The sequence below is a fragment of the Trichoplusia ni genome, chromosome 12, assembly GCF_003590095.1.
Source record: "Trichoplusia ni isolate ovarian cell line Hi5 chromosome 12, tn1, whole genome shotgun sequence".
NCBI classification, from domain to species: domain Eukaryota; kingdom Metazoa; phylum Arthropoda; class Insecta; order Lepidoptera; family Noctuidae; genus Trichoplusia; species Trichoplusia ni.
In genome coordinates, this window is record NC_039489.1 from 642414 (window position 1) to 656036 (window position 13623).

Here is a 13623-nt window from a genome sequence, read left to right on the forward strand (position 1 = left end):
TTTGCCTCCTTTGACACAGGGCAGTTACCCAGTCACCATTACAGTGCTTCTATGTTAAATTCTTTTTGAATGCCTCAAGACTGTTGTAATATTTTTATTAATACGCAAAAAGCATTTTAAGCTTATACAAATACAAATAAAGTAATGGGTTTCTTAACCCTTAACACTTTTGGACAGTGACCTTTCCTGTGTAACCAGGGCTCGGTTCGAGTCCTGTCCGACATGAAATTCTGAAAATATTTTTTCTCCCAGGTTGTCCAAACGTGGACTGGCCAGACTGGGCGTGGTTGGAAACGCGGCTGGCGACGAGACGACCCCCCGTGGAGTACATAGACCTGACGGACTGTGGGTCTGTGACGGACGCCGGACTCTGCGCCCTGCTCCACACCTGCCCCTCCCTGCAGTACTTGTACCTTAGGAGATGTACTCTAGTCACAGGTAATTATTAGTAGTATAGTTTATGTAGAACCAATAAATCATTCCATGGCTAAAAGTCCCATGATGTTATCTCGAAGGCAAAAATCATGGTCTGAAAAGTATTGGTTTATAAACCTAAATTTCATAATTAATCGAGAAAGGTTTACTCACACGTGAACTCCGTTGCCTGAACTTCTCGACCGATTTTGATATATTTTTTAGTATGAATGATGGTCGAACTCGAAAATGAAATAGGATAGGTAAAGTTGCAGGGAAAACTAGCATATGTGTTATTACAGACTTCTTACTGGAATAATTATTAAGTACTTTCTATCTCTGCCTAATTTCATGAAAACCGTTCAATGATTTTGACTGAGAGGGTAAAAAACTTCCATATATCTTCACAAACATTTGCGCTTAAAATATTAATGGGCCAATACAGAAATGAAGTGTCCTATGAATAAAGTCATTTTTAAGCGTATTTGTTTAATTTCTACGTTCCCGTAGTAAATTCAGTAAACTGTTAATATACTTTTGAAATTCCGGGCACGTATTATTTAAAGCGGTCCAAGTTTTTCTTCTGAGATTACTTAAAACCTTTCAAGCAGAATTTGAGCGCATTTCCAAATAAAATATAAGTTTGATTGATCTTACAAATATTTCGGGAGATAAATAAAATACGGTTCATTTGATTTTCATTACTCCAAAAACCTAACAAATTAAGGATGGATTCAATTTTCCCGAAATCCGTATTTTCCTTTGAGGCACGGTATTAGGTTTCCTTTTATTTCGTTAAAAGGTTATATTGGGGTAAAATGAGTTTGTCTAATCAAGTTTACAATTCGATAAGATGATGAAATTTTATTTAAAGTTATTGAGCATTTAAATAGCCTTCTTCAATTTATTCACTTACCAACTGTTGAGTTAGTAATTATCCTAATATAGGCTCTTATTTATTTTTGCCTTTTTTAAGAAGTTTTATTTATTTTCACCTGTTTGTTTGTCTGCAATCAAGTCTCACAAGTTCAATTTGATCCAGATATCGGTTTCTGATTGAGTTGAACATTTTCTTGTTAATTTTATATAGGGATGTATGGTGTGTAATGTACGTGGCAATTCAATGTTATGATGACATGACTCTGATCTAATTCTGGTAAGGTTTTACACTCCTTTATCGATTTCAGGCTCATTTGATTTATCTAGCCTAGAATTTTCATCATTACGAAAGAAGCAACAAAACTTAATTAACTTAATCATTATTAAGCCAGAATTGTACGGTTTGGAGTGGAATAAAAGGAAAAAATGCTCACAATTTTGCTATTTTAACAACTCTATGGAGAGAATACGTCAAAAAAAAGTATTTTTATGATGAAAGAGACTAGGAGATGTAAAAAAGCAAAACACACAATGTACCGACCATCTTAGATAAGATGAGGTAGAGGCATGATGATAAGTCAAATATACCTCAGTCCAGCCATCACTGAATTTGTGGGAAATATCTTTTTGTAGTTAACAAAAAGATATTTCCCACAAATCCAGTGAACACCTCCTGAAACACGTTATACCTACTTCATAAGGAAATTTTCTGCATCTTTGTCCCAGACAACCATGTAAGCGTAAATGAAGACGTCTATTACTGCCAGGAACTGTTCCTCAGGTTCCAATATACAAGTTAATTGATCAAGTCTATCGGATCTTATAGATAATATTACTTAATTATAAAATAAATGGGTGTGACCGTCGTGTCATGAAATCACGAGGGCTTGGCTTCATTCTAGGTCAGACCGTGTTGGGTTATTTTATCAGTTATCGCGGATATGGAAAAGGTGTTAGTATGTAGGTCAGGTCTATTATTAGTATTGTTTTGACGATAATTTTTAGTATATTGTTTGGTAAACTGATTTAGAATTTCCTAAGATTATATTTGATTGGTACAACTTAGTAAATCTACTCGATTTGAACAGTTTTGTGAATTTTGAAACTCTTGCGTAAGCGTATTTGACGAATACATTCGCCGATTTAATATTTGCTTCTATCGCATTTTTCTATTCGTATGTTTACGTGACTAAATAACATATTTTTCAAGACTCAGTATAAGAAATTAAATCCTCAGCCAAATACTTATGAGATTAGCGAAAAAATCGTCGGAGAAAATGTTGCTTTGCAAAAATTATGCTTAACTTCGACAAACAAATCCCTTTCCCCGTGTACTCGTAACTCAGTACGACTTAGATGAACAAAATAATGAAAATTCCGTCAGAATAATTTGGGAAATTGACTGACGTCTGCTAAGGAGTTTGTACATATTTTGACAGCCGCTGTTAATTCTCCAAGACCCGAAATATGAGGTAATGTTTTGAGAGTTATGTATTTCTTAATGAGAGCTCTTGTCAGTGGAGTGTTTGCCATTACACTGTATCTTAGGACATAATTTTAATACACATTACATTGTACTTAATGATACAACGGTTTACGCGATTGGTGACCACGCCGCTTCGTCCTTTAACTCCGGTTAGGTCAACTCCGCCACATACCCATAATTGCAATGCTTGTAAACCAGAATAATTACAACCAAAGATAACGAAATCTCACAGAAGTAGAAATATCCTTATAATCTATTTGTGACGATGAATTATCCATCTCTTTATATTTTATGATCGAATTCTTGTTATATCTGCATCACCCTTTGGTGCCTTAAATATTAAGTCCACTATTGTTTATGTTTAGAAACTTTAAATAAATGAATAAAATAAGAGAAGTGAGATATTAAATAGACCATCAGGTTGTCATATACTAAATAATTATAACATAGAAATTTCAATAAACACACGCTATAATTAATTTACGAAACTACGTGAAAACCGACAAGAACAGTAAATTTTGAAGCACTAGAAATTAACAGTTCCCAGAACCGTATTACAGCCCTCAATTTCCTACGCCGTTAACTTGCCATAAATGATACGGTCAGCATCTGACAGTAATCGCATTATTATTCGTTAAACATCACTGTGAACACTATAATTCAAACCAGTAACGTCTTTATTAGTTGGTAAGATAAGAACTAGTTAAGCAAGCTCAACTAGTCGGTGGAGTTTTTCGAAAGCAAGCAATTGCTTGTACTAGATTTCCACACAGGATTTTCTCGATACTTTATATTAAGTTGTACAGTTGTGAGCAAAAAAGGTTTAACACACAAGTAATTGACAATATGCAACATTTGTTGAGGGAATAAGTCTGTTAGAGTAAGTTTTTACGGAAGGTGAACTAAAACAATCTAACAAATAGTCAGTAGACAGATTTTTGATGATGCGACAATGTTTTTTGACTTTATTGCCCAGATCCATTGACTTGAGTTGCGTTATTTTTAAAAGTGGTTGATAGTGTATTTTAATATGTAATTGATAGATTTATACCATTAATGTTTTGCGTTATAATTTTAATTTGAACTTATTAAAACTTTTTTTTAAAGCAGTATTAATTAGACTCAGGAAAACCAAATCACAATTAAAGTACAATTTTCAAAATATTGTGCCGGCCTATATAGATTTCACGGTAGGTTAGGTATCACGACAAACACCAAGTTGCATATTATTTAGGTAGAATGAAGCACTCTTCGCAGAACCCTTTAATCCAATTACCGATGCATGTCCAATCTAAAGCTAGGCAACCGCTAAATACTTGTGGCTATGTATTCATCGCTGCAGAAGCTTACATTCTGACGTTCATCGGATATTCTTTGATGGATTGACTCAATCAAGTACTAACAAGACAGGTTTACATTTCGACTGGTGCAATCCTGGAATTTCTGCCGACCAGTTTCTGTTTGATATACCTAGAATACGTTGCATCACCTACGTCTGTCAGATCTTAAATGTTACAGTAGTTGTGGAATTATAGAAGCGTAACAGCGTATACTCCATAATGCGTCGCCTCTTTTCCACATGTTTTTTTCTCCCGAGCTAAGGATTTAAATATTTGTGTCGCGGACAGTTTCACAAAAAAAATTGGTCACACGCACAAAGATAGCTAGACTCATAGAAGTATTTATGGATCTCAAAACACTTGTAACTGCGATTTACAAGGATTTGAAAAAAAAATCCAAAAAAACTTGTCATACGCGGGGATCGAAGTCGTAACACGTCGCACATAGTAGGATTGTCTTGGTGACCTCAACCACTCGGCTATCCGTGCAGTATTAAAATATTCGTTGAGAAATGTTGATAAGCCCGATTTAACGAATTTCAGTTTTAAATATACATCATTCAAATTATTTATAATAAAGTGTTTGCAGCATTTTTGTTGCTCACTGTACGCTAATTATAAGTACAGCTTACGGTTGTCTCTCTATAAGGAAAACCTATTTTCTTTACTCGTTTGAAAGGTTAATTTGAAATCTGTGATCGTAAATTACTTACCTTGTTAGGAAATATATACATCCTGCTTTGAAGTATACTTTTCTTGTTTTTTTTTTAGATGAAATTTTCGAAATTAAATTTGGGTTAGATAACCTAGTAGGTGTGAGGGGAAGTAGACTTGTTACCGTTGGACTATCGCGACATAGGTCAGAAGTGCAAATTCCGGGACGTATAATCTTTTATTTCACATTCATTTGCATTACAAAGTTAGTACCTATTCTTAAAACGGTGAAACATTGTAAGCTTTCTGACTCAACTCAGAAAATAACGAATGAGAGCAAAGTCACGTCAGAGGCCTACGGGCGGTTGAAATTCTGACTCCAGGTTGTACTTCAACTAAACGATAAAAAGTAGAAGCTAGCAAGTATTTTTCCTGGTGACTTCGTCCGTATGGATTTCAGTTATCGAAATAATTACTTCTTTTATATTTCCCATTCTCTTGAAAAGTAGGGATGGTTTATAGGTCATAGCTTTTTAGTAGCCAAATAGATGCACATTCGGATAATTAATAATATTACTAAAATTTGGAATTACTAAATCGACCAAGACGTTATATCAATTCGTGAAATAGAGGGTGCCAAATAAACAGCATCCATCCAAAACCGTAAAAGGAGAATACCGTTAATTTCATTTCAGAATAAATAAGAAGCTGTAGGCTTAAGGAAAAATTGTATTAAATTATTGTATTATGACTTGTTAGAGAATTTCTCGGAATGTTACTTCTAGCTGGAGGCAATGTTTCCCTTGGTTTGATTTAGGACAGAGGTTGTAAACAGTCGGGAAGATTGATATTTATTTTTAATGTATGCTTTACTTTAGGGGCAAAGTTCTCCCAGGTAGACGAAAAAAAGAACATATACAATATTTAATAATTTTACCAAATACCAAAAAAACAAAAGAGAAGAAATTGGCAGTTACCGTTAAAAAACTACATGAAATTAGAAAAAAAAACAATGTAAGTGTCAAAGAAATATAAAACCTAAAACAAATTCAAACGAATTAAAAAAACTTAAGAGACAGTCCTTTTAAATACATAAAATATGACCGATCAAATTATATTTTTGATGCACGAAAGTAAGTTTTGATTTTCTACCAAAAATTATAATTAGTTTAATCTATTTTTAACCAAAGGTTGTTAGCCACATTATACATCCCGTTATCTTGGAAAATGTTGATCCGAATCCATAAATAGATACACGAGGACAACAAACTAGTGGATCAACAAGAAGGATTTAATGTTATTTATTATTTCTGTGAGCTTGTTATGGTAAGATGGTCACCCATCCACGGACCGACCTTATCAAGCTTAGCTTAACCTGTAATCGATCAACTTAGCCACAAGCTGCTCTTTCGCCGGGTTAAGACAGCAACTATAGTGGTTAAAAAACGTACATTTTGACTTGACCGATTAAAATTCCTTGCCATGTCCAAACAAGTCTAGACTAAGATAATTTCAAAAAAGTAACTAATTAATTAAAAATTAACATTATTTTACCTACTCGTCCCTAACCAAACAATTCTTACGATAATTCTATTTACTTAAGGATAAAATGCTGGGAGAGCGAGCCTGTGTTAGACGGAGGATAACTTCAAACAGTTAAAAGCACATTATAATAATTATTTAACTTGTTCACTGACCTAAGTCGACTAATTAGGGAAAACACAAGTGTTTTGCTGTGTATTTTAATTAGTTATTGTGTGAAGTGTTAGTTAAATTTACATTATCATTTAAAAATTATGGAAAACATCTGGCAACAATTTAGTTAATTTTAATGTTTCAGTTACATATGGGAAGTAAATAATTAAGCCTTTCAAGTGCGATTCTGACCTGAACACCGAAGGTGTCGTACAAATATTTTATAGGCTTTGATAAAAAATTATTCCTAAAATAAATTGGTCACCCATCAAATTCATACCCATACCAACCGTCCTTAGCCTCGATTTTAATTATAAAACTTGTTGTTATAATTACAACAAGAATGTATTCTTTTTTAAATTTCAACTTTCTAGATATCACGGTTTACGGATATAGCCTGGTGATTTGTCACCAGGCTATATCTCGTTGACACACAAAGTTGAGCCTCACACAAAACTAGTTTCTTCATCTTAAAAAAGAAACGCTCTTTTAGTATACCATATTCTACAAATTAAGGTCGTACTGGAAGCTAAACCAGTATTTTTCAATATGGAGTTTAGACTTCTAAACTCGAAGTATTCTGCCGGCGAAAGATGACCATAGAGTCGTAATTTTTTCACAGGTTTCATAAAGTAATCTATTGTTTCCTTGTTCTAGATGCGGGTGTCCGGTGGATCCCGTCCTACTGCGCGCTCAAGGAGCTGAGTGTGTCCGACTGTACTGGCGTCACGGACTTCGGACTGTACGAGCTCGCCAAACTTGGGCCTGCGTTACGATACCTTTCTGTTGCCAAGTGTACACAGGTAAATACAATGTTACATAGATTAAAATTGAGTGTAATATCATCATGGTTGAACGGAGAACCTAAAACTTCATAACTACAAACCCAATATGCACAACGTGCCACGGTTTCGATCACCGCATAGGTTAAGCATTGTAATCCTCGAATGCTTGTACTGAGTTCGGGTGTCTTTGTACGTGTGACTTGAATATTTTTAATACTCCGCGCGACGCGAAGACTGAATTGTTAAATGCCGACAAAAAAAAAATCTAGCATATCCTATCATAAAACCTCGATTTTATTTACTGGTAACATTCTCCTTAACCGCCAAAGTGTCAAAACAATTATTGTAAGCACTTTCATTTGTTTTTTACGACTATCCCAACTTTTCAAACATCGAACATTCGTTTTTATTACAACAAAGTTGACAGCAAAAAGGTTAGGTACAGAAGAAGTTCTATTTTTATTGTCATTTACTATTATAAAGTTGTCACTATTCACAAAAGTTTATTGGAACATCTTCAACAGCTTATGATAATGTGAATATTTCATGCCAAAACAATTCTCTCTTCAATTCTTTCTTTTTTTGTCAGGTTGCCAATATAACATTTTCTTTCGCCCTTTTTCGGTAAACACGTTTTTCATTCTTTACGCAAATATGATAAATTTGTCATCAACAATAAGACAAAGACAATTTCTTTTGAGACGTATTCTGTAACTAGCTGTTGCCCGCGACTTCGTCCCCGTGGGTACAAGATATAAGTTATGATTAAATACCTGCCCTGTTTTTTTATACATTTTCCATTGTATCTTCGCTCCTATTAGTCACAGCGTGGTGGTTTATAGCCTAAAGCCTTCCTCGATGAATGGCGTATTCAACACCAAAGTAATTCCTCAATTTGGACCAATAGTTCCTGAGATTAGCGCGTTCAAACAAACAAAAAAACTCTTCAGCTTTATATATTAGTATAGAAGTATAGATTAAGGTGTTGAAGTCCAGTAGTCTAATCCTTGTGACTTTAATCCACATAGCAACGACTGTACGAAGTCCAATGGTCTGGAACATCAACTCAGTTAACGTCTGAAACGTGCCTTACTAAGCTAACTTGTTTTGTCTAAACCGAAATAAAGGTAATAACGAAAACAAACCCTGTTTTTTGTTCGAATCATATCATATTTGATTCTCAAGGGCAGACTCATCAGAACGAAGCAATATTTTTGAGCAAATTTGTTTACGCTATGAATTCGTAACTTATTATGAAAATTGGGTTTTTGAAGCAGACAAAGGATTACATTTTATGATATCTTTGTTTTCTCAGCATTTGGTAGGATTAGGGAGAGCTTTGAATTTGTACTGGGACCAGTCAGTGTAAGTTAACTTATGCCAGACAAAAATATGATTTAAATAAAGGACTGACGGACCAATTTGACTTTTTAGAGAATATTTACAGCTATGAAGTCTCATTATAGTATTAATAAATGCCAGTTTAAATTAAGATGCTATCGAAAATTAGTGAGGCAAAAAAAGTAAACATTGTTTCGGATCCAAGCTAACGTCATATTATATACCTATTTTCTATAGCAGGACCCAGCATCCCGCCAAGATGTTTATCATGTAAAACTTGGTAAATATTAATTAAGAAATTAACGAAATGTAGGTTGATATTTTTACTCATTTAATATATCTCCCCTAAGAACTATCATGAAAGGTCACTTTCTTCACTCGTCACTTTATTTTTGCCCTTAATTACCTTATTTGACGGAAGCCAGAGTAACACAGAGCTAGAACATAAAAAAGCATGACGAAAATAAATAAAACAGAGCACAGGTCTTCTTCAAGTTTTAATTAGATTTAGAAAGTAGTGTAGTTCGCAAGTAATTTACTCTTGCTAGGTCTTCCGTGTATCTAGAAACTTCTATTAACAAGACATCCGAATACAAGAGTTAGTGGTACCGTAATACAGGATGTATTGCTATTTTTTTATTTTTATTTGGGAATACAAACAATTGTACATTGCATTATACCAAAAACAACTTGTTGAACTTATTTATTTATTAATAAAGGGTCACCAATAGCTTCTGTGTAATTAAACCATGGACACATTGGACATGGCCTGACACGGTTGCCAATAATAGGTTCACGAGTATTTCGTAGAGAAGTGGTAATTAATTAAGCGCCGGAAGAAGAGCTTTATTGCTTTAATCTAAGCAAGACGAGTTAAAGGCCCGACCATTCACCATAAGCGAAGGGTACTTGCAGTGAATGTGGACGCACTTTTACTACAAAAATCCCCCATGTCAGTCACCAGAGGCAGAGGGCAAACCGGCGATGCCTCAATAGACAGATCAAAGTCACCGTGTCTTAAATTAGTCGGGGTTATCAGAATAGTGGTACATAATTCGAAGAACCAAATCAAACTTAAAGTAAATAATGATAGAAACTGAGTATTAAATTTTCAAAAAATTAAAAAAGACGAAAATATTTCAAGATTATCAGACAATTATAATTTCTGTGTTAAAACCAACAAGTCTAAAAATAAGTATGTTTTTGTTATTCAGGTATCAGATTCTGGCATTCGTACCTTAGCTCGAAGGTGCTATAAGCTCCGGTATCTCAACGCGAGAGGATGCGGGGCGTTAGGAGACGATGGAGTGGAGGCCATAGCCAGAGGCTGTTCCAGACTAAGAGCTCTGGACTTGGGGGCTACCGATGTCTCCGAACCAGGGTTGCAGGTAATTTCTTAATTTACAGAAGTTAGTTAGAAGAAGGAAAGTCGGAAGGAAGGATCGGATGTCTCTCAACTGACGTCTTTCATTACATATGCTTGACCTTGACCGTACTTCGCATTTTAAATTTACTCAGTATTAGGTAGATAGTTATTTATACCTTAAAGTCACTTAAACATAGACCTATACTTAAAATTCTTAAATTAAGCTTCGAATGTGTAAAATATATCAATTTACAAAATAAATTGAAAAGTAATACTTTAATAAGAAATAGTCAGATGCCAACCTTGTCCAAAGCACCTGCTCTACAATTGCTCTGTAAAAAGAATCGTACCTCATATATTCCAAGAAAATACGGTTAAAAAATGGAGTCAGCAAAATTACGTACTCCTTGAATAAATGGCTTGGCAATTAATTACCGAAGGCAGTACTTAATTATATTTCCCTTTGGGTAATTTATGGTTATATAGGAAAATAATGGCATTTAGAATTATTTTGTGCAATAAAAAACACATTAGATACAATGTTTATTGTTATGGTCGGTCTATAATTGGCTTGTTATTCGGCAATGGTCGCTTTTTGCTATTTATTGTTTTCGGGTCTCAGAAGAGCAAAATTATTTTTTGGAGGCCTAACACTAAGTTTGAAAGTAATATTATTACAGTTGTGAAGGCGTGACAGAGCATTACAGTGTCTCTCTTACACAACTCTAATAATGTTATTTTAAGAGTTGGAAAAGGTCTCCACATCAGGGCCCCAATTCTGCTTTTTACGATGGCCGATGAATGAATGAAAATTAAGGCTTAAAATTATTATTTTTTTGTGTTCTTTTAAGCATTTTTCCTACATAATAATTAGAAATTCAGTACGAGACGGCACACTGAAGAACAATAAAATTAATTTCCAATTATTTTGTTGACAAAATGCTTCAGAGAATCGGAATAATTTCAAATGTAAACCAATTGCCATTCGGCCGGTCAATCGGCCGTTGTAAATAGCAGAATCGGGGCCCAGAGCTATTGTCGGTACTAATTATATTTATCTTTTGCCCAGATCTTGGCTCGATGCTGTCCAAATTTGAAGAAACTTGCTCTCCGGGGCTGTGAACTGATCGGAGACGATGGTCTGGAGGCCGTGGCTTACTACTGCCGAGGGTTGACGCAGCTCAACATCCAAGATACACCAGTCACGTTAAGAGGGTACAGAGCTGTCAAGAAATACTGCAAGAGATGTGTCATTGAACATACGAATCCTGGATTCTGTTGAAATTCTTTAAGCTGAAGTGGGGAAATGTTCAACAGGAGTAAGGAAAACGAGAGAAGTTGAATGAATAAACAAAAAATGTGAAGGAAAACTCGAGGAAATCGATAGGATGGTCTGGTTTGGAAGGAGGTTACGTCTAATGATGAGAAAAGTAATAGTTTTGAAAAAGGAGGCATATTTCTTGGAAAAAAAAATTAAATGGAAATATCATAAAGAAATCTTCATAGAGAGCTTGAGCAACAGCAATCAAAAAGGGTCGAAAATGTTATGAATATTGAGTCCGTATTTTGAAGGATCGCAAGTCCTTAAAAAATGGTAAAACTGTTTATATGACTTTTGACGCAGAAACAGTTGCAGTTTTTTTTTCTGGAAGCTATCGAGTTTTGAACGATTTCATCACGTTCACGTTTATAAACAAACGAAAGAATAATGGAAGCTATATCCGTCTCTTTTCAATAACTTGTAAATGACAAAAATAGGTAATATTAGGTTGTTTTTAATTCCAAACATTCCTATTAAGTGTGTAAATAGATAGGTATTACTAACATAGCTTTATATACATGTAAATGCTTTAAATATAATATAACCGTATGATAAAGTTTAATGTAATTTACTTAGGGTCGGCACACATCGGCTACCAACCATAACCAGAAAACGCTGACAAAACAAACTTCCTTAACTTTTCTATATTTTAAATGGATAGTTGAACGACAGCGATTTATCTTCGCCAATAGCCAAATGGTATTGGTTACTACGCCATATCGATTGTGTGCGATGTGTCTTGGGTTTGACCCCGCGTAGCACAAGCATTAGAGTGCAAATCCTACGCTCATGCCAGAATTTAAAAAATCCTCAGAACAAGCATTAATCCAAGTCTTTTAATTTAGAAAAAAAGTGTGGCGACCACTGGTTTCAGGCGTCTGCCAACTGCCAGTCTATAATTAAAATGTATGTATAGTAAAGGAAATATCTCAGTGTTTTGTGGTTGTGACCAGTGGCTCATGTGCGCCGACCCTTAGAAGTGTATTTATGTACAGGGTACGGAAAAGTTGCGAAATGTAACGAAATTCGGTTATACAGTTCTTAATCTTATTACCCAGTTTTAAAGTTTAAAATTGGATAAACCTTAGCGAATGAAGCACGTTCATTACTTTTTGGAATTCTATTAGTTTTTTTGTACAGGGTAAAAGTTTTTCTGATCAAATAGTATTTTTTTTTTTGGAAATTTAAAGAGCGTCTATAATATGCATACAAAAGTCAAGTTATTATGTTTTTGGAAACCTACAGAATCATTTGCTTGAGTACCATTTTGCCGAGTACAATAACAGCTATTTTCCAATAATCAGGTACGATGTTGTTTCCGTTCAAATTTCAAACAGAGCAACAACAAGGGGATTATTTAAAAACATTGTACAAAGAGAGTAAACACAACACAGTGAAAATACACTCCCATAAATTATAATTCGGACGAATAATGTGCCATAAGGGTTATGTACGCGGTGCGAGTATTGAATAAGATGTTCTTTTAAAGAGATATGTTTTTGTATGAATTGGATCCCTACTCCTATTTGAATCAGTTTTTATTGTGGAATTTGATGAAGGATATTGAGATAAAATGTATCGCTTTAGGGGTCTTGTTAATTATTATATTTGAGTCTTGTAGGTATTAAATTTGTTTAAAGTTGAAATTTCTTTCTATAATCTAACAGAAAAGTGTAGTGGGGCTAATAATGTTACTTGATCATAAAAAGAATACTGAAAAGTTATTTTATCATCTTAATTTTTTAAGAGATTAAAGAAAAAATATGTTCGTGTTATCTCGAATCTCGAAATCTACATATGTGCTTGTAAATCATCAGGTTTATTAGACAAATACCCAATAATAAAATTGCACCAGAAACAACCTTTGGTCGTCAAACTCGCACCGTGTACGATCACCAATAGTGTTTCGTTCAAAAATTAGATTAAATTCGACATAAAACTGTTTATACTTGTACCTTTTGGTATAGATTTAAGTAAAGCTGGTTTACATGAGCGATCTTGACTTCAAAAATATAACAAACAATATTAAGTCGAGTGTACAACCTAAATCTGTCAGCAATTTCATCTGATTGTTTTGAAGCCAATTTCGCAAGTGTAAACTAAGCCTAAAACTTATAAATATGTAATTAAAGCTAATATCTTGAAAAGGTATGGTGCCTTAGTATACAAATATTTTTATATTAACTGAATTGCCATTGTTGATTTAGTTTTTATTATTAAATTATATTTTTTAACAAACGATTTTATGTTTTCACATCTTCTATTATATAAAATTCCCGTGTCACGATGTTAGTTACCGTACTCCTCCGAAACGGTTCGACCGATTTTTATGAAATTTTGTA

The 13623-nt window shown here is 34.2% G+C and overlaps 1 protein-coding gene across 2 annotated transcripts in view; it reads left to right on the forward strand.

Moving 5' to 3' along the window:
* The window catches only part of LOC113499280 (F-box/LRR-repeat protein 7-like), a 72078-nt gene extending 60592 nt beyond the window's left edge, over positions 1–11486 (forward strand). For both annotated transcript variants that reach the window (XM_026879698.1, XM_026879697.1), the window contains 4 exons: positions 253–438; positions 7126–7271; positions 9809–9982; positions 11030–11486. In XM_026879698.1, coding sequence (XP_026735499.1) covers positions 253–438; positions 7126–7271; positions 9809–9982; positions 11030–11242 — 719 coding nt within the window. In that variant the 3' untranslated portion in view covers positions 11243–11486. The remainder of the gene's footprint in view (positions 1–252; positions 439–7125; positions 7272–9808; positions 9983–11029) is intronic.
* The last annotated feature ends 2137 nt before the right edge of the window (positions 11487–13623 follow it).